At 42.9% G+C, this 22,215-nt stretch overlaps 1 protein-coding gene across 2 annotated transcripts; it reads right to left on the minus strand.

Annotated features, from left to right (window-relative positions):
* Window positions 1-3,840: 3,840 nt before the first annotated feature.
* Window positions 3,841-14,727, minus strand: nbl1 (NBL1, DAN family BMP antagonist). Of its 2 annotated transcripts, none has more exons than XM_031819244.1 (4): window positions 14,235-14,727; window positions 12,183-12,363; window positions 5,438-5,549; window positions 3,841-4,547 (listed from the first exon to the last, which is right to left on the minus strand). In XM_031819244.1, the coding sequence occupies exons 2-4, from the start codon at window positions 12,353-12,355 to the stop codon at window positions 4,302-4,304; spliced, it is 531 nt and encodes a 176-aa protein (XP_031675104.1). In that variant the 5' UTR covers window positions 12,356-12,363; window positions 14,235-14,727; the 3' UTR covers window positions 3,841-4,301. The 2 variants fall into 2 exon arrangements, with proteins under 2 accessions (XP_031675104.1, XP_031675118.1); XM_031819258.1 differs by lacking the exon at window positions 14,235-14,727 and adding an exon at window positions 14,014-14,143.
* Between the last annotated feature and the right edge of the window lie 7,488 nt (window positions 14,728-22,215).

The raw sequence follows: 22,215 nt of genomic DNA on the forward strand, positions 1-22,215 counted from the left end.
CCCTCGCTAGAAGCATGTGTTTCAGACATAAGGAAGTGGATGGCTGCAAACTTTCTACTATTAAACTCGGACAAAACAGAGATGCTTGTTCTAGGTCCCAAGAAACAAAGAGATCTTCTGTTGAATCTGACAATTAATCTTAATGGTTGTACAGTCGTCTCAAATAAAACTGTGAAGGACCTCGGCGTTACTCTGGACCCTGATCTCTCTTTTGAAGAACATATCAAGCCCATTTCGAGGACAGCTTTTTTTCATCTACGTAACATTGCAAAAATCAGAAACTTTCTGTCCAAAAATGATGCAGAAAAATTAATCCATGCTTTTGTCACTTCTAGGTTAGACTACTGCAATGCTCTATTTTCCGGCTACCCGGATAAAGCACTAAATAAACTTCAGTTAGTGCTAAATACAGCTGCTAGAATCCTGACTAGAACCAAAAAATTTGATCATATTACTCCAGTGCTAGCCTCCCTACACTGGCTTCCTGTCAAAGCAAGGGCTGATTTCAAGGTTTTACTGCTAACCTACAAAGCATTACATGGGCTTGCTCCTACCTATCTCTCTGATTTGGTCCTGCCGTACATACCTACACGTACGCTACGGTCACAAGACGCAGGCCTCCTAATTGTCCCTAGAATTTCTAAGCAAACAGCTGGAGGCAGGGCTTTCTCCTATAGAGCTCCATTTTTATGGAACGGTCTGCCTACCCATGTCAGAGACGCAAACTCGGTCTCAACCTTTAAGTCTTTACTGAAGACTCATCTCTTCAGTGGGTCATATGATTGAGTGTAGTCTGGCCCAGGAGTGGGAAGGTGAACGGAAAGGCTCTGGAGCAACGAACCGCCCTTGCTGTCTCTGCCTGGCCGGTTCCCCTCTTTCCACTGGGATTCTCTGCCTCTAACCCTATTACAGGGGCTGAGTCACTGGCTTGCTGGGGCTCTCTCATGCCGTCCCTGGAGGGGGTGCGTCACCTGAGTGGGTTGATTCACTGTTGTGGTCATCCTGTCTGGGTTGGTGCCCCCCCCCCTTGGGTTGTGCCGTGGCGGAGATCTTTGTGGGCTATACTCAGCCTTGTCTCAGGATGGTAAGTTGGTGGTTGAAGATATCCCTCTAGTGGTGTGGGGGCTGTGCTTTGGCAAAGTGGGTGGGGTTATATCCTTCCTGTTTGGCCCTGTCCGGGGGTGTCCTCGGATGGGGCCACAGTGTCTCCTGACCCCTCCTGTCTCAGCCTCCAGTATTTATGCTGCAGTAGTTTATGTGTCGGGGGGCTGGGGTCAGTTTGTTATATCTGGAGTACTTCTCCTGTCCTATTCGGTGTCCTGTGTGAATCTAAGTGTGCGTTCTCTAATTCTCTCCTTCTCTCTTTCTTTCTCTCTCTCGGAGGACCTGAGCCCTAGGACCATGCCCCAGGACTACCTGACATGATGACTCCTTGCTGTCCCCAGTCCACCTGGCCATGCTGCTGTTCCAGTTTCAACTGACCTGAGCCCTAGGACCATGCCCCAGGACTACCTGACATGATGACTCCTTGCTGTCCCCAGTCCACCTGGCCATGCTGCTGCTCCAGTTTCAACTTCCACCTGACTGTGCTGCTGCTCCAGTTTCAACTGTTCTGCCTTATTATTATTCGACCATGCTGGTCATTTATGAACATTTGAACATCTTGGCCATGTTCTGTTATAATCTCCACCCGGCACAGCCAGAAGAGGACTGGCCACCCCACATAGCCTGGTTCCTCTCTAGGTTTCTTCCTAGGTATTGGCCTTTCTAGGGAGTTTTTCCTAGCCACCGTGCTTCTACACCTGCATTGCTTGCTGTTTGGGGTTTTAGGCTGGGTTTCTGTACAGCACTTTGAGATATCAGCTGATGTACGAAGGGCTATATAAATAAATTTGATTTGATTTGATTTGATTTGAAACGTTTTCTGTAAGTCTTCACAAGGTTTTAACACACTGTTTCTGGTATTTTGGCCCATTCCTCCATGCAGATCTCCTCTAGAGCAGTGATGTTTGGGACTGTTGCTGGGCAACACAGACTTTCAACTCCCTCCAAAGATTTTCTATGGGGTTGAGATCTGGAGACTCGCTAGGTCACTCCAGGACCTTGAAATGCTTCTTACAAAGCCACTCCTTCGTTGCCCTGGCGGTGTGTTTGGGATCATTGTCATGATGAAAGACCCAGCCACGTTTCATCTTCAATGCCCTTGCTGATGGAAGGAGGTTTTCACTCAAAATCTCACGATACATGGCCCCATTCATTCTTTCCTTTACACGGATTAGTCGTCCTGGTCCCTTTGCAGAAAAACATCCCCAAAGCATGATGTTTCCACCCCCATGCTTCACAGTAGGTATGGTGTTCTTTGGATGCAACTCAGCATTTTTGTCCTCCAAACACGACGAGTTGAGTTTTTACCAAAAAGTTCTAAAATGGTTTTGGTTTCATCTGACCATATGACTTTCTCCCAGTCTTCTTCTGGATCATCCAAATGCTCTCTAGCAAACTTCAGATGGGCCTGGACATGTACTGGCTTAAGCAGGGGGACACGTCTGGCACTGCAGGATTTGAGTCCCTGGCGGCGTAGTGTGTTACTGATGGCAGGCTTTGTTACTTTGGTCCCAGCTCTCTACAGGTCATTCACTAGGTCCCCCCGTGTGGTTCTGGGATTTTTGCTCACCGTTCTTGTGATCATTTTGACCCCACGGGGTGAGATCTTGCGTGGAGCCCCAGATCGAGGGAGATTATCAGTGGTCTTGTATGTCTTCCATTTCCTAATAATTGCTCCCACAGTTGATTTCTTCAAACCAAGCTGCTTACCTATTGCAGATTCAGTCTTCCCAGCCTGGTGCACTTCTACAAATTTTGTTTCTGGTGTCCTTTGACAGCTCTTTGGTCTTGGCCATAGTGGAGTTTGGAGTGTGACTGTTTGAGGTTGTGGACAGATGTCTTTTATACTGATAACTAGTTCAAACAGGTGCCATTAATACAGGTAACGAGTGGAGGACAGAGGAGCTGTCACGACTTCCGCCGAAGTTGGCTCTCCTGCCTGTTCGGGCGGTGCTCGGCGGTCGTCGTCACCGTCCTACTAGCCACTACTGATCCCTTTTTCGTTTGTCTGTTGGTTTTGTCTTATTAGTTTCACCTGTGTGTATTTTAGTTTAATTTAACGTCCTTATATGTAGTAGGTTGTCCCGCCCTTGTTTTGTGCGGGATTGTTTTTGTATTCATGTCATTTGGTGTAGTACTTGTGTTTTATTCTCCGATCTATTTTTGATCCTGTGTTGGATTATTCACCCTGTGTGTTGGGTTGACCGTGTTTTTTGTGCGCCGGAGAAAATCACTGAAACCTACTCTCTGCGCCTGATTCCACCCACCTTGATAAAACGTGACAGGAGCCTCTTAAAGAAGAAGTTACAGGTCTGTGAGAGCCAGAAATCTTGCTTGTTTGTAGGTGACCAAGTACTTATTTTCCACCATAATTTGCAAATAAATTCATTAAAAATCCTACAATGTGATTTTCTGGATTCTTTTTCTTCTCATTTTGTCTGTCATAGTTGAAGTGTACCTATGATAAAAATTTCTTTTTAAGTGGGAGAACTTGCACAATTGGTGGCTGACTAAATACTTTTTTGCCCCAGTGTAGCTGACTAGTCCAAGATCACATTCCCACCACATCATGACAATAATAGACAAAAAGGCATTAAGTAAATCCTAACAGATAGAACTGCATTGATAACATTGAACAAAAATAGCTTTATTCTCATAGGAGAAGCAATCATTGGAACATATAGCATTAGGTCAGATACTAATGCAAATTGGTGATAAACAGAAATTAAGGCAAGAAACTTTGTAGCTCTTTTTTTTAATACATTTTTTCAAGACAGATTTACAGATATAAGACTACAGCTTCAAAAGTCTATAGCGTCAGAGTGCATGCCTGGGCGCATATGTGCATGTGTGTAGGATTGTTATATTTGTTGTCCTCCTAAGTGAGAAGTCAGATGACAAAAACAGTTTAGATAAGCTCGTGTCTTTGTATGTGTTCACTTATACTGTGGTTGTCTCGTGAAGAGTACAGCATGAGGGAGCTTGGTTGCATGTGCTTTTATAAGCAGTTATCATGTGAAGTGAAGTTTTACTTTCAAAGTGCTTTTAAGCTGTTTAATGTAGAAACAGAGGTTGGATGGAAGAGAAGGGAAATGCATCAAGTGCTGTAACTGTGTGTAGAAGAAACAACTTGTGGAGAGGTTTGGGAGAAGAATCAGGAATGGAGAGAGAGGAAGTGTCAGTGGTGATCGAGCGACCTACCCTCCATCAGATGTGTGTGTGTGTGGCTCTGTGTGTGTGTGAGCGTGCTGAGAGTGTGTGCCACTGTGGTGGCTCTCTGGTAGGATAGGGGGGTCTTGGGCACTCTCTGATGGGTATAGCTGCATCAGTGCCCCCTCCTGGGCTCCCTCCTTACTGCATGACTGGCAGCTGCAGTGGAGGATCCTCTCCACCAGCTTATCCACACGAGGAGCATCATCACTGCCCGGGCAGTCCAAAGTCACCTATTCACACAACGCACAATGCATTACACACATGCCACATGCACCCCTCGCCCCGCCCCCTCAGCACAAACACACGCACACATGCATACACACACACAAAGACAAAGCACTGCCAGGACTTTCTCCTAGAGTCTTCCACACATGTCAGTCTCTGGCAGAGAGATTTAAGACAAAGCCTCTGCATCCATCTTCAAACAATTTAGCCCGCTCTGAGTAATGTTGTGATTTCAGTAAATCAGTCAAGCTTGACACAGCTGCCAGACCAACAATAGGAGGCTGGATCTGAAATAATTTGACAATGCACCATCATGGTTGGAAACGGCAGAATATTCAATCTTGAGAAAACAATTAGCACACTTTTATGCTCAGAGAACTGTTTTTAGTCAAGCTATAAAAATCCACAAAATTTTTATCTAGCATCAAAGGCATGCCTTTGTGGATCCAAAATAGTCATAATAATAGTCATAAATAATTTATCAACAGCTGGACTGATAAGGCACACTTCCTTTTTCAATATTGTATGCAGTACATCAATCAAGTTTTTTCTCAAGGCATAAAGTCACCTCACCTGTGTGGTCCCAGGCCCACTCCTATCCTACCTGTCTGGCTGCTCTTTAAACTACATACACCTCAACACAGGGCCTTTGTTGTTCCAGGACCTTGGAATCCCTGGCTACTAAACAGGCAGGCCCATTAAAGGACAAGAAAAACCTTGAATGAATTAAATGCAGGACCAATAGTTGTGGTCGTGTGTTTCTGTAGGCTACTGGGGTTGTGTGGTTAGGTGTACTAGGGGTTTGTGGAAGTGTCTCTATTCAAAGAGTAGTGTTACATTAGCTGGTGTGTGTGTGTGTGTGCGCATAGATGTATGTGTTTGCGTGTGTACTTACCACCTCCCACTGAGTCTGTGCAGGCATGCAGGAGTCACAGTGCACCAGGGACTCAGTGGACTGGGGGAAGGTGTTGGGGACGCTGTAGCTGAAGCACTGCCCCAGACATGCCCTGGAATGATAGGGGAGAGAGGGAGGAAAGAGAAAGAGGGAAGATGTCACCATTCAGCTTTGATATCTGTATATTTTATGGCTGATTTTATTCTGGAGGTGACCATTACACACAGGGCCAGATTAATGCAGGGGCTTGGGCCCAGGACCGTGGGGGGCCCAAGAGGCAGCAAAAAAAATAACATTATGTAAAAATAATAAAATAAAGGAAATATATACAGTATATATTATACAAGTCATCTCTCCATATATTTTTTTTTACTGCAACCGCCAACCACAGGAGGATTCAGGAGCCCGCTTTCAATGAGTGTAGACAGCCTGCTGCTGCTCTGCTAATCATTAGATTGGGGATGAGAGGGGGTAGGAGGCACACATGGGTAACTGGGGGGCTCTGCCTTGATTGGGTAACTTCATAGTAAATAAATGTGACTGGTCAATTGTGAGTCAGTGGCTTACACATAATTGTTTTTATAATATTTGCTTTATCCAACCACAGGAGCCCGCTATGAATATTCAAGAGAGAGCTTAATTTAGCCACAGAGGCTTAATAGTTTCTCAAAAATAACTGTGGATATCATTTTATCATAAGCGCATACAGGTAACTGCCAAAATAAAGGAAACACCAACTTGGTGTTCGGCCACTACGAGTTGCCAGAACAGCTTCAATGCGCCTTGGCAAATATTCTACAAGTGGACCTAAACCATGCCAGGAAAATGCACCCCACACCATGACCATATTATTTGTATCCCTCATTTACTCAAGTGTTTCCTTTATTTTGGCAGTTACCAGTTAACTACAGTCAGGAAGGCCACAATTTGGCCACCAAATATACAACTTGTTGCATTGTGGCCATAGACATATAATCCATAGAAGGGTTTTGGAACCTATTACCCTTGCAATTTGACTATTAAACTTGTGTGTACACAGGCAATGGCAGCCAGTACTGACTTGAATGGGAAATGCCATCTATGGATTATATTTCTATGGTTGGTTGCCTATTGTACATTTCTAAATACAATCACGTGAAAAAACATAACGTTTGGAAAGCAAAGGCCGACTGCTGAAAAATGTCTGTAGAATCAATATAATATATTTTTTCTATACAACTCCCAATGTTTGGGGAACAGCAGTAGGTCTACTGTTTTTCAAAGTAGCTCATCTTGAGATAGGCTATTGCCAAGATGAGCGTATCGGCCATCACCGTGAGTAGTAGTGTCGTTCGTTATAATGAGTGGACGTGCGTAGAGTTCCACATATTTATTGAGGTGAAACTTCAAACAACAAATAAATAAATTAGCGTGCAGTTCATCGCACACATAGCACTAAACACAAACAATATCCCACCACACAGGTGGGAAAAGGACCACACTAAGTATGATCCCCAATTAGAGGCAACGATCATCAGCTGTCTCCAATTGGGAACCATACTCACACCAACATAGAAATGAAAGACTAGAACACCCCCTAGTCACGCCCTGACCTAAAACACCATAGAGAACCCCGAGGGCTCTCTATGGTCAGGGCGTGACAAGTAGCCTATGGCTTTATCTTCATCATTAGTGAGTCCATGTGCCACAGGGAATTTTATTTAGTAGCCTATAGCCTGTGATAAATACAGTACCAGTCAAAAGTTACTCACTCAAGGGTTTGTCTTTCTTTGTAGTATTTTCTACATTGTAGAATAATAGTGAAGACATCAAAACTATGAATAACACGTGGAATCATGTAGTAATCAAAAAAGTGTCAAACAAACAAATCAAAAATATATTCTTCAAATTAACCACCCTTTGCCTTGATGATAGCTTTGCACACACTTGGCATTCAGCTTCACCTGGAATGTTTTTCCAACAGTCTTGAAGGAGTTCCAACATATGCTGAGCACTTTTTGGTTGCTTTTCCTTCACTCTGTGGTCCAACTCATCCCAAACCATCTCAATTGGGTTGAGTTCGGGTGGTTGTGGAGACCAGGTCATCTGATGCTGCACTCCATCACTCTCCTTCTTGCTCAAATAGCCCTTACACAGCCTGGAGGTGTGTTGGGTCATTGTCCTGTTGAAAAACAAATGATAGTGGTAGCCATGCTGGTTAAGTGTGCCTTGAATTCTAAATAAATCACTGACAGTGTCACCAGAAAAACACACCCACACCATCACACCTCTTACTCCATGCTTCATGGTGGGAACCATTCACCTACTCTACGGTGGGAAACGTTCACCTACTCTACATCTCACAAAAATATGGCGGTTAGAACCAAAAATCTCAAATTTGGACTCATCATTGCTCATGTTTCTTGGCCCAAGCAAGTCTCTTCTTATTATTGATGTCCTTTAGTAGTGGTTTCTTTGCAGCAATTCAACCATGAAGGCCTGATTCACGCATTCTCCTCTGAACAGTTGATGTTGAAATGTGTCTGTTACTTGAACTCTGTAAAGCATTTATTTGGGCTGCAATCTGAGGTGTAGTTAATTGCCAATTTCTGACTCTGGTAACTCTCGTGATCTTATCCTCTGCACCACTGGTAACTCTGTGCCTTCCTTCCCTGTGGCGGTCTTCATGAGAGACAGTTTCATCATAGCACTTGATGTCTTTTGCGACTGCACTTTAAGAAACTTTCAAAGTTATTGAAATGTTCCGTATTGACTGATCTTCATCTTTTAAAGTAATAATGGACTGTGGTTTCTCTTTGCTTATTTGAGCTGTTCTTTGTCTTCTGTGTACTACCCCTACCTAGTCACAACACAACTGATTGGCTCAAACACATTAAGAAGGAAAGAAATTCCACAAATTAACTTTTAACAAGGCACACCTGTTAACTGAAATGCATTCCAGGTGACTACCTCATGAAGCTGATTGAGAGAATGCCAAGAGTGTGCAAGATTATGTGCTGTCATCAAGGCAAAGGGTGGCTAATTTGAAGAATCTCAAATATAAAATACATTTTGATTTGTTTAACACTTCAAGACTGTTGGAAAAGCATTCCAGGGTAAGCTGGTTGAGAGAATGCCATGAGTGTGCAAAGCTGTCATCAAGGCAAAGGGTGGCTACTTTGAAGAATCTCAAATATATAATATATTTTGATTTGTTTAATACTTTTTTGGTTACTACATGATTCTATATGTGTTTTGATGTCTTCACTATTATTATACAATGTAGAAAATACTAAAAATAAAGAAAAACCCTGGAATGAATAGGTGTATCCAAATGTTGAACTGGTACTGTATATACAAAAGTATATGGATGCCCCTTCAAACTAGTGGATTCGGCTATTTCAGCCACTCCTGTTGCTGACAGGTGTATAAAATCGAGCACACAGTCATGCAATCTCCACAGACAAACATTGGCAGTAGAATGGCCTTACTGAAGAGCTCAGTGACTTTCAATGTGGTACCGTCATAGGATGCCAGCTTTCCAACAAGTCAGTTCGTCCAATTTCTGCCCTGCTAGAGCTGCTCTGGGCAACGTTAAAGGCAGTATTGTGAAGTGGAAATGTCTAGGAGCAACAGCGGCTCAGCCACGAAGTGTTTGGCCACACAAGCTCACAGAATGGGACCGCCGAGTGTTGAAGCGCGTACGCATCGTTTGTCCTTAGTTGCAACACGCACTACATCAGCACAATAACTGTTCGTCAGGAGCTTCATGAAATGGGTTTCCATGGTCAAGCAGCCGCACCCAAGCATAAGATCACCATGCACAATGCCAAGCATCAGCCGGAGTGGACTCTGGAGCAGTGGAAATGGATTCTCTGGAGTGATGAATCACGCTTCACCATCTGGCAGTCCGATGGTAGAATCTGGGTTCGGCAACTGCTACAGCATACAATGACATTCTCGACAATTCTGTGCTTCCAACTTTAGTGGCAACAGTTTGGGGAAGACCCTTTGCTGTTTCAGTATGACAATGCCCCGATGCACAAAGCAAGGTCTATACAGAAATTATTTGTCGAGATCGGTGTGGAAGAACTTGACTGGTCTGCACAGAGCCCTGACCTCAACCACATCGAAACCTTTGGGATAAATTGGAATGCCGACTAAGAGCCAGGTCTAATTGGCCAACACCAGTGCCTGACCTTACTAATGCTCTTGTGGCTGAATGAAAGCAAGTCCCCACAGCAATGTTATAACATCTAGAGGAAAGCCTTCCCAAAAGAGCGGAGGCTGTTATAGCAGCAAAGTGTGGCGACCAACTCCATATTAATGCCCATGATTTTGGAATGAGATGTTCAACGAGCAGGTGTCCACATACTTTTGGTCACTGTAGTACAGTGCATTCAGAAAGTATTCAGACCCCTTGACATTTTCCACATTTTGTTACGTTACAGCCTTACTCTAAAATTGTTTGTTTTTTCACGTTTGCACATTTATTAAAAATGTAAAAAAGAAATACCTTATTTACATAAGTATTCAGACCCTTCACTATGAGACAAAAAATGGAGCTCAGGTGCATCCTGTTTCCATTGATCATCATTGAAATGTTTCTGCAACTTAATTGGAGTCCACCTGTTGTAAATTCAATTGATTGGACATGATTTGGAAAGGCACACACCTGTCTATATGAGGTCCCACAGTTGACAGTGCATGTCAGAGATAAAACCAAGCCATGAGGTCGAAGGAATTGTCCGTAGAGGTCAGAGACAGGACTGTGTCGAGGTACAGATCTGGGGAAGTACTAAAAACATTCTGCAGCATTGAAGGTCCCTAAGAACATAAAGGCCTCCATCATTCTTAAATGGAAGAAGTTTGGAATCATCAAGACTCGTCCTAGAGCTGGCCGCCCGGCAAAACTGAGAATTCGGGGAGAAGGGCCTTGGTCAGGGAGGTGAGCAAGAACCCGATGGTCACTCAGACAGAGCTCTAGAGTTCCTCTGTGGAAATGGGAGAACCTTCCAGAAGGACAACCATCTCTGCAGCAAAGGCATCTAAAGACTCTCAGACCATGAGAAACAAAATTCTCTGTTCTGTTGAAACCAAGATTGAACTTTTTGGCCTGAATGCCAAGCATCACATCTGGAGGAAACCTGGCACCATCCCTACGGTGAAGCATGGTGGTGGCAACATCATGCTGTGGGGATGTTTTTCAGCGGCAGGGACTGGGAGACTAGTCAGGATCGAGGGAAAGATGAACGGAGTAAAGTATAGAGAGATCCCTGATAAAAACCTGCTCCAGAACGCTCAGGACCTCAGACTGGAGTGAAGGTTCACCTTCCAACAGGACAATGCCCCTCAGCACAGGAGTAGCTTCGGGACAAGTCTCTGAATGTCCTTGAGTGGCCCAGCCAGAGCCCAGACTTGAACCCGATCGACAACTCTGGAGAGTCCTGAATATATCTGTGCAGCAACACTACCCATCCAACCTGACAAAGCTTGAGAGATCTGCAAAAAATAATGGGAGAAACTCCCCAAATACAGGTGTGCCATGCTTGTAGCATCATACCCAAGAAGACTCTATGCTGTAATCGCTGCCAAAAGTACTGAGTAAAGGGTCTGAACACTTATGTAAATGTGATATTTCAGTTTATTTTTATTTTTATAAATTAGCAAAAATGTCTAAAACCTCTTTTTGCTTTGTCATTATGGGGTATTGTGTGTAGATTGACGAGGAAAATAAACAATGTAATCAATTTTAGAAGAAAGCTGTAACGTAATAAAATGTGAAAAGAGTAAAGGGGACTGAATAGTTTCCAAAGGCACTGTATATATTGTAATGACCTGACTAGATCATAAAGGAACAATTGTCCAGACAGAGGGTTGAGTTTACGAATTGACGGTTTATTAAACCAACTTTACACAGGCTACTGTTTGGCCGTAGCACACGCCAAATAAATGAAAGGTAACCCACAAGCCAATCGTGACCTTCTCTTGTGAAGCCCAGACGTAAGAGAGAGAACAAAGGCTAAACCTGGTCTTAACTTCCAATGCTCCATCCCCCTGCCCAACCCCCCTCAACGCCACTCCGCCAACCGCCAGGATGCCCGGCATCAGAACATTCCAGGCATTCCCGTGGTTGGTAGATAGCAGGTTGATTGGCATGTTGGACCCCGCGAACACTGGGTACTGGTAAGTACAACACAACCACCTACTAGTCTAACACATAACACACAGCTGTCTGTGCGGGTCGCTACAATATCTTGCCTCCTCATACTGTACAATATGGTACGCTTCATTGGCCTGGGCTATTGTTTGCTGGAATTAAAGACCAGATTGATCTCAGTTTGTGAGAGTAGCCACTGATTTCGGTAATTTGTGTGGTATTACAAAGGATTCAGCTCATGCCTTCTGTCATGTAAATTATGTAGAATAGCATGAAATTATTTTTTAAAAGGACAAAAAGACGGGCCATGGTAACAAATGTTCCCCATGTGTGGAAATCCTAAAACAGTTATGATGCCCTGGGTGCACATTCAAATGAGGTGATATTGGGGTAATTTGGCCATTCAAAGTCAAACTTCATTCGTGCTTTCAGTTATTAAAAGGAGTCATTCACCCTCTTGAAAACAAATGCCTGTGCATATGTGCTGTGTTGTATGGACTTGAGTTTGTGTGTGTGTGTGTGTGTGTGTGTGTGTGTGTGTGTGTGTGTGTGTGTGTGTGTGTGTGTGTGTGTGTGTGTGTGTGCGCGCACGCGCGCCACACTGACCTGTTTTGGATAGAGCGAGGCTGGCAGCCGGTGTGCCCGACTATCTGTGTGATGTTCTTGGCCTCGCACCAAGCGCTCTTGTCAGGGAACAGCGCCAGACGGTTGATGTGAGCGGGCGGTGCTGCTGAACAGAGCGCAAGCAGCGCGCAGCAAATCACAATTCTTTTCCACATGACTGCACCTTAAGGAGGATAAAAAAATATATATTTAAAAAATAAATAATAATAATATGTATATATATATATATATGTATATATACATATATATATTGTTATAATAGGTCTAGCCTACTTTACCTGTTGTTAAGTATTTAATGTATATTGTTTTACATAGCAGACTGTTTTGCACAAGAAACTAAATTGTAAAATGTGTGCCATTATATGGTGGATTACATAGCTTCATATAGCCAGTTGCTGGTTTGCAGCATTCTGGATCCTCTTCTTCAGTAATCCATTTAAACACGGTAATGACCTGCACTGAGCTGTGCTCACATGGCCGAATTGGCTCTGGCTTTGGCAAATGGAGAAAAACAATTTGCTTGGTTCAAAGTAGCCCAGCAGACAGAGAGGGAGAAAGGAAGAGACAAAGAGGGAGAGAGGGGAGATGTCTGCTTGATACACACTAAGAACATAGTTTCATTCCAGTTTTTCTCATTTGTTGTGTAATGCCATGCCATGTTAAATATGACAATGGCCAGTGACAGTGCCTTGTGAAAGACTAACGTGTGGCCTTGTGTCAACTGTTGTCTAGCTCAGTGGTTCTCAAACCTCTCCTCAGGAACCCCCAGCAGTTCCAGAGCTAGCACACCTGATTCAACTTGACAATTAACACAATAAAGACACCTATGCCATTTTGACCATATAACATGGCTAAATACGAAAAATGAATCCTGTATTGTTCTTCAAAATGTTATTTCTAGCACATTTTGAAATAGAGAAGGGTGGGTTCTATACAGCACCAAACGGGGATTTAACAAGGGCTGTAACGAAAGTGAAACTTTTTTTGTGCTATATAGAACCTAAGGAACGGGTTCTTTAAAGCACATTAAAGGTTCAATTTAGAACCATATGAGCATGGTTCTTTAAATAACCTCCAAAAAGGGTTCTAGTATAGCACCCAAAAGGGATCCGCTATCGTTACGAGTCAAATAACCCTTATTTGGCACTATATAGAACCATTTGTTTTTAGTGTGTACCACCTGACTCTAATAAACTATCAACCTCCACAAAATATTTTCTCTGGTTTCTTTTAAAGCTGCGTAGGTCGGTTTCGTCATTTACAAACGTCTACAAAAAAACTCTCTTGTTTCTTATAAAGTTAATAGATCACGTAATTTCGGCTACAAACCTTTCCACAAATACAGTTTTACTTCCATGGATTTTTTAGTATTGAAGACGCTTTGCTGTGCCTTCGGGCAAATAACATTCCTAAAGAATTCAATATCCCTGTGCAACGACCAACTGCCCTGCGGCTGTAAAATTGAGAGCGTGAGAGGCGATTGGTGAGGGAAGGCATTTACAAGAAGAAGCGCACAAGAAACTGTGGAAAATTAAAATACGTGCTAATTCTACAGATGGGCTGCTTCGTGCATTCTAGCGCTTTTTTTGCATACACATTTAGCCTTTATAGGTCTAATTACTTGAATGAGTAAACTTTTTGACTCTATGGGCCTAGTTTATAATCAGGTCATAAGATATGTATAATGCTGAACCACTATTCTAAGAACAAGGCTACAGTGTATAGCAAAATAACTGACAAACATGCGAATTAAATAGGGTAAAACTAAAATATTTAATGATCATGTAGGACTATATGTTCAGCAAATAATTACCAGACAGCTCCACAGAATAGAACCCCAGGAAACAATTACGACGCGCTTCTCAAAAGGGAAAGGTCAGTTTTCCGGACAAATTACAGCTCTCAATAAACACTGTATCGAAGTTTGCAACGTGACATTTGGTGTTGTAACTCTTTGGCATCTCTCCGAGACAGAGAAAGGGATCAAAACTTTGCGTCTGGACAGGCTGTTAGTTTAAAAAAGCGTTCACTTACCGTTGGGAATCACCGAAATGCAGCAATATCCCGCTGAGACCCCTCACTAGCTCTTCAACGCCCGTCTCTCCCAACCCTCCCTCGCCACCCGTCCCGCAGGAGACAGGAGAGATGCGTGGAGTCTATGCGCTGTAGTTGCTACTTGGAAATGGAAAATATAACTGCTTTCAGAAAGGCAAGGTTCATAGAAAACAATTACATCATCCGCCAGAGAGGGACGGTCATATGGAGAGGGGTGAGGAGATAGTTTCTAATGCACACTATCTGTCTCTCAGTCCATCAGCGCACTGGGTCCCTCCCCTCCCGCCCGTGCTCTATCCCTCCCGTCCGGAGTCCGTTTCCACCTCTTCTCCCCAAAAACGTTTCACCGGTAGGCTGTCATTTCGGCGAAGCTGTAAACTACTCCGTTCTATCAAACTTTATCTCGCCTTTGCTTTGGTCGCTGGATTTGGGTATAGGCGCGGCTGCGCCTCCAGAAAGGAGTCCCGCTGTGTCTTTGGGCGAGCGGGAACGTGAGGGGGAAAATGAGTTTGGCAGGTCTGAATTTTAACCGTTTTACAGCGAAGGGAGCCGCTCTCAATTTCAGGTCATAGGTCCTACAACACCGCATAGGCATCATGACCTGTTCTGTACAAAACGTAGGGATTGTCCCAGTTCATTTTTCTCGTGCACCGTGTCAGCTCTCTTTGCTTTCACACAAGAGGGTTTTTGGGAGCAAAATGTTTATAAGCCTATGTCATGTCATGTGTTGATTCATTTAGAAAATAATTGCGAAATATAGCTGCAAGCAGCAATGAATGGGGTTCACAGGATGACAGAAAGGACACAAGATCAGTTGGGTAACAAATCAAGCACTCTATCATGCCTTTTCTACCCTTTCTGCGGTATGTTTACTTTAATATTTATATTTTTGACTACTTTTACTTCACTACATTCCTAAAGAAAATAATGTACTTTTTACTCCATACATTTTTTTCCTTGACATAAAAGTACTCATTACATTGTCAAATTCACACACTTATCAAGCGGACATCCCTGCTGCCTCTGATCTGGTTAACTCACTAAACACAAAGACTTCCTTTGTAGAGATTTCTGAGTTTTGGAGTGTACCCCTGGCTAGCCGTAAATTAAAAAACAAGAAAATGGTGCTGTGTGGTTTGCTTGATATAAGGAATTTTAAATGATTTATAATTTTACTTTTGATACTTAAGTATATTTCAGCAATTACATTTACTTTTCATACTTAAGTATATTTAGAATCAATTACTTCTAGACTTTTACTCAAGTACTATTTTACTGGCTGACATTCACTTCTACATGAGTAATTTTCTATTAAGGTATCTTTTATCACGTTTTAGGTATGACCCAGATGCAGACAGTGTTGAAGAAACAAACGTTTATTTCTAAACAAGGGCAGGCAAACGACAGGTTAAAGGCAGGCGGGGGTCAATAATCCAGAGAGGGTGCAAAGGGTTCAGAATGGCAGGCAGTCTCAGCGTCAGGGCAAGCAGGGGTCAATAATCCAGTTAGGTGGGGTAAGGTACAAAAACGGCAGGCAGGCTCAGGGTCAGGGCAGGCAGAACGGTCAAACCGGGATGGACTAGCAAACAGGAGCAAGAAACAGGCAGGAGCAGGGGAACAAACACTGGTAGGTTCTATGAACAAATGAACTGGCAACAAACAAACAGAGAACACAGGTATAAATACACAGGGGATAATGGGGAAGATGGGCGACAGCTGGAGGGGGGTGGTGACAATCACAAAGACAGGTGTGAAACAGATCAGGGTGTGACATCTTTACTTTTACTCAAGTATAACAATTGGTTACTTTTTCCACCACTGCACAATGACTACATCAAGGTTGTGACTACAAACTTGGTTGCATTTGCAGTTCGTTTTGATTGTGTTTCAGATCATTTTGTGCCCAATAGAAATTAATGGTAAATAATGTAGTGCCATTTTATTATAAATAATAATAGCATATGTTTCTGAGCACTTCTACATTAATGTGGATGCTACCATGATTATGGATAATCCTAAATTAATTGTGAATAAAGATGAGTGAGAAAGTTAGAGGGTTAAAGATCAAACCCCCAAGACATGCTAACCTTTCACCATTACCAATAACAAGGGAGGTTAGCATGCCTTGGTGGTATGATCTTTGACCCTTCTAACAGCTCCACCTACAGGCCAGTCGGTGCCATATTTTTTTTACCAGGTTACTCACGGCCTCTTTTTTCTGTGCCAATTTTTTTTTTTAAGTAAACAATCTATGCTTCTACGAATCTACAATATCAACAATTTTTTTAAATCTAAGAATAGCTTCGCTGTGAACCCCTATATATTGCAAATAGTGACAAATGCATCACTTGTGTCAGTTCACACTTCCTTTTGATTTATTGTATTGCCGATCTGATTTACCATCTATGAATGTGTCATTCACTGTGTTTCTATAGGCTAGTAGCAGTAAGGCCAAATTCAATGTTTCATCAAATATATATATATATATATACCTACAAGGGTCCTAAAATTCTAAATCAAACAGCTAAATGATCCATGGTATGACCATGTTAAAAAAATATGACCATCTGTGTTAGCTTAGTAGACCCCCCTCTGGCTCAGAGTGGAAGTGTAGATACAGTAGGCAGGCCATGCATGCTGTCCTTGAGGGCCAGGCTGTTCAGGTTGGTTTTGTCCCAATCTTTGAATAAGCCACTGATTAATACCTTGACAACAATGAATGGACCTTCCAATAAATCTCTTGATGAAGTAAGTGCCAGAGACAAATTAAAACCAACAGACGCTCCTTAGATCATGACTCATGAGCTGTGCACCACTCTAGTACAGTCAGTCACTGTCCCAGACTGCCAGTGGTTATTCCACATTAGGATTTGGCATAATGGAGGAATTTTGCCTCTCTATGAACAGAAATGTCTTCAACAGCCACTACAGGGATGGAACTCTATTTTCCTCAAATAAAATCTGTGCATGCTGCCCTGGCACTGCGCTCTGTCTCTCTCACTCCCTCATGTCAGTTCTGGCTGCAGAACAGACCACATCTGATGGAAAAATTGTTGTAATTATGATTCTGATATGCAGGTTAGCGTTTTTTTGTCGTGAATCTTGTTCTGGAGGAAGCTCTGCTGAGCAGTCACTATCTGGCACAGCCATAAAGTCATAAAATTAAATCCTAACCTTAACCACAATGCTAAACCTAATCCTAACCTTAAATGAAGATCAAATACATCATTTTTGTATTCATACATATTTACAATATAGGTAATTTTGAACCAGCTCTGTGTTTTCTGATTAGTGGCAAGGTTAATAGTGATTATGATTGTCGTTCTGGAGAATCTGTCAGACAGGCACAGACAGGTACACTCTTATGCCCCAGAAATCTATCTCCACTTCCCTCCCCCTCTGCAAGTGTGCAGCTTTGATTGTATCCATAAGCCCCCCATGCTCTCTTGCAGACAAATACTATATTAATAGACAGGGGAAGAGTGAAATAACATAATCTGTTTTTGAGAGGATGCCAACATATACTCCTTACTTTGTGACTAATGCATTGCAGAATGTGTGCAGGAGTGTTTACATGTACTGTATGTGTGTGTAAGAGTGTGTCTCTCTCTGTCTATCTTTGCTCGTGTGAAAGAACATTTGTTTATATACTGAACAAAAATATAAATGCAACATGCAACAATTTCAAAGATTTTACTGAGTTACAGCTCATAGAAGTACATCAGTCATTTGAAATACATTTGTTAGGCCCAATCTATGGATTTCATGACTAGGAAGGAGTGCTGCCATGGCTGGGCAGGGGAGGGCATAGGCCCACCCACAGGGGAGACAGGCCCGGCCAATCAGAATGAGTTTTTCCCCACAAAGGGCCTTATTACACACATGATAGAGAAATGAACATTGAATTCTCTGGCAACAGCTCTGGTGGACATTCCTGCAGTCAGCATGCCAATTACATGCTCCCTCAAAACTTGCGACATCTATGGCATTGTGTTGTGTGACTAAACAGCACATTTTAGAGTGGCCTTTTGTCTACAGCACAAGGTGCACCTGTGTAATGAGCATGCTGTTTAATCAGGTTCTTAATAGGTCACACCTATCAGGTAGATGGATTATCTTGGCAAAGGAGAAATGCTCCCTAACAGGGATGTAAACACATTTGAGAAATACGCTTGTTGTGTATGGAACATTTCTGGGATCTTTTATTTCAGCTAGTAAAACATAAGACCAACACTTTACATGTTGCATTCATATTTTTGTTCAACATACATATACATGCATGCATGTACAGTGGGGAGAACAAGTATTTGATACACTGCCGATTTTGCAGGTCTTCCTACTTACAAAGCATGTAAAGGTCTGTAACGTTTCCTGTAGTTCTTGACCCGGTTTGCACACACTGCAGCAGGGATTTTGGCCCACTCCTCCATACAGACAGACCTTCTCCAGATCCTTCAGGTTTCGGGGCTGTCGCTGGGCAATACGGACTTTCAGCTCCCTCCAAAGATTTTCTATTGGGTTCAGGTCTGGAGACTGGCAATGCCACTCCAGGACCTTGAGATGCTTCTTACGGAGCCACTCCTTAGTTTCCCTGGCTGTGTGTTTCGGGTCGTTGTCATGCTGGAAGACCCAGCCACGAGCCATCTTCAATGCTCTTACTGAGGGAAGGAGGTTGTTGGACAAGATCTTGCGATACATGGCCCCATCCATCCTCCCCTCAATACGGTGCAGTCGTCCTGTCCCCTTTGCAGAAAAGCATCCCCAAAGAATGATGTTTCCACCTCCATGCTTCACGGTTGGGATGGTGTTCTTGGGGTTGTACTCATCCTTCTTCTCCAAACACGGCGAGTGGGGTTTAGACCAAAAAGCTCTATTTTGGTCTCATCAGACCCCATGACCTTCTCCCATTCCTCCTCTGGATCATTCAGATGGTCATTGGCAAACTTCAGACGAGCCTGGACATGCACTGGCTTGAGCAGGGGGACCTTGCATGCGCTGCAGGATTTTAATCCATGACGGCGTAGTGTGTTACTAATGGTTTTCTTTGAGACTGTGGTCCCAGCTCTCTTCAGGTCATTGACCAGGTCCTGCCGTGTAGTTCTGGGCTGATCCCTCACCTTCCTCATGATCATTGATGCCCCACGAGGTGAGATCTTGCATGGAGCCCCAGACCGAGGGTGATTGACCGTCATCTGGAACTTCTTCCATTGTCTAATAATTGCGCCAACAGTTGTTGCCTTCTCACCAAGCTGATTGCCTATTGTCCTGTAGCCCATCCCAGCCTTGTGCAGATCTACAATTTTATACCTGATGTCCTTAAACAGCTCTTTGGTCTTGGCCATTGTGGAGAGGTTGGAGTCTGTTTGATTGAGTGTGTGGACAGGTGTCTTTTATACAGGTAATGAGTTCAAACAGGTGCAGTTAATACAGGTAATGAGTGGAGAACAGGAGTGCTTCGTAAAGAAAAACTAAAAGGTCTGTGAGAGCCGGAATTCTTACTGGTTGGTAGGTGATCAAATACTTTAGTCATGCAATAAAATGCAAATGAATTACTTAAAAATCATACAATGTGATTTTCTGGATTTTTGTTTTAGATTCCGTCTCTCACAGTTGAAGTGTACCTATGATAAAAATTACAGACCTGTACATTCTTTGTCAGTAGGAAAACCTGCAAAATCGGCAGTGTATCAAATACTTGTTCTCCCCACTGTCTGTTGAACAAAAATATGAACCAAATGCCACCGGCCAAGTGCATGCATGCATGTACATAGTACCAGTCAAAAGTTGACACACCTACTCATTCAAGGGTTTTTCTTTATTTTTACTATCTTCTACATTGTAGAATATTAGTGAAGACATCACAACTATGAAATAACACATATGGAATTATGTAGTTACCAAAAAAAGGGTTAAAATATATTTTGATTTGTTTATGTTAGATTCTTCAAAGTAGCCACCCCTTGCCTTGATGACAGCTTTGCACACTCTTGGCATTCTCTCAACCAGCTTCATGAGGTCGTCAGCTGGAATGCATTTCAATTAACTGGTGTGCCTTGTTAAAAGTTAATTTGTGGAATTTCTTTCCTTCTTAATACATTTGAGCCAATCAGTTGTTTTGTGACAAGGTAGGGGTGGTATATAGAAGATAACCCTATTTGGTAAAAGACCAAGTCCATATTATGGCAAGAACAGCTCAAATAAGCAAAGAGAAATGACAGTCATTCTTTACTTTAAGACATGGTCAGTCAATCCGGAAATTTCAAGAACTTTGAAAGTTTCAAAGTACAGTCGCAAAAACCATCAAGCGCTATGAAGAAACTGGCTCTCATGAGGACCGCAACAGGAAAAGAAGTCCCAGAGTTACCTCTGCTGCAGAGGATAAGTTCATTAGAGTTACCAGGCTCAGAAATTGCAGCCCAAATAAATGCTTCAGAGTTCAAGTAACAGACACATCTCCACATCAACTGTTCAGAGACTGTGTGAATCAGGCCTTCGTGGTCGAATTGCTGCAAAGAAACCACTACCAAAGGACACCAATAATAAGAGACTTGCTTGGGCCAAGCAACACGAGCAATAGACAGACCGGTGGAAATCTGTCATTTGGTCTGATGAGTCCAAATGAGAATTTTGGTTCCAAACGCCAAGTCTTTGTGAGATGCAGAGTAGGTGAACAGATGATCTCTGCATGTGTGGTTCCCACCGTGAAGCATGGAGGAGGTGGTGTGATGGTGCTTTGCTGGTGACACTGTCTGTGATGTATTTAAAATTCAAGGCTCACTTAACCAGCATGGCTACCACAGCATTCTGCAGCTATATGCAATCCCATCTGGTTTGCGCTTAGTGGGACTATCATTTGTTTTCAACAGGACAATGGCCTCCACAATCACCCAACCTCAATCCAATTGAGATGTTTTGGGATGAGTTGGACCGCAGAGTGAAGTAAAAGCAAACAAGTGCTCAGCATATGTGCGAACTCCTTCAAGACTGTTGAATTCCAGGTGAAGCTGGTTGAGAGAATGCCAAGAGTGTGCAAAGCTGTCATCAAGGCAAAGGGTGGCTAATTTGAAGAATCTAAAATATACATTTGTTTAATACTTTTTGGGTTACTACATGATTCCATGTGCTATTTCATAGTTTTGAGGTATTCACTATTATTCTACAATGTAGAAAAATAAAAACCCTTGAATGTTGATAGGTAATGTGTGTGTAATATAAATATATACAGTTGGGCAAAAAAGTATTGTAGGATTTTTAATGAATTTATTTGCAAATTATGATGGAAATAAGTATTTGGTCACCTACAAACAAGCAAGATTTCTGGCTCTCACAGACCTGTAACTTCTTCTTTAAGAGGCTCCTCTGTCCTCCACTCGTTACCTGTATTAATGGCACCTGTTTGAACTAGTTATCAGTATAAAAGACACCTGTCCACAACCTCAAACAGTCACACTCCCAACTCCACTATGGCCAAGACCAAAGAGCTGTCAAAGGACACCAGAAACAAAATTGTAGACCTGCACCAGGCTGGGAAGACTGAATCTGCAATAGGTAAGCAGCTTGGTTTGAAGAAATCAACTGTGGGAGAAATTAATAGGAAATGGAAGACATACAAAACCACTGATAATCTCCCTCGATCTGGGGCTCCACGCAAGATCTCACCCCGTGGGGTCAAAATGATCACAAGAACGGTGAGCAAAAATCCCAGAACCACACGGGGGGACCTAGTGAATGACCTGCAGAGAGCTGGGACCAAAGTAACAAAGCCTACCATCAGCAAGGGCATTGAAGATGAAACGTGGCTGGGTCTTTCAGCATGACAATGATCCCAAACACACCGCCCGGGCAACGAAGGAGTGGCTTCGTAAGAAGCATTTCAAGGTCCTGGAATGGCCTAGCCAGTCTCCAGATCTCAACCTCATAGAAAATCTTTGGAGGGAGTTGAAAGTCCGTGTTGCCCAGC

The sequence above is a fragment of the Oncorhynchus kisutch genome, linkage group LG1, assembly GCF_002021735.2.
Source record: "Oncorhynchus kisutch isolate 150728-3 linkage group LG1, Okis_V2, whole genome shotgun sequence".
NCBI classification, from domain to species: Eukaryota; Metazoa; Chordata; class Actinopteri; order Salmoniformes; family Salmonidae; genus Oncorhynchus; species Oncorhynchus kisutch.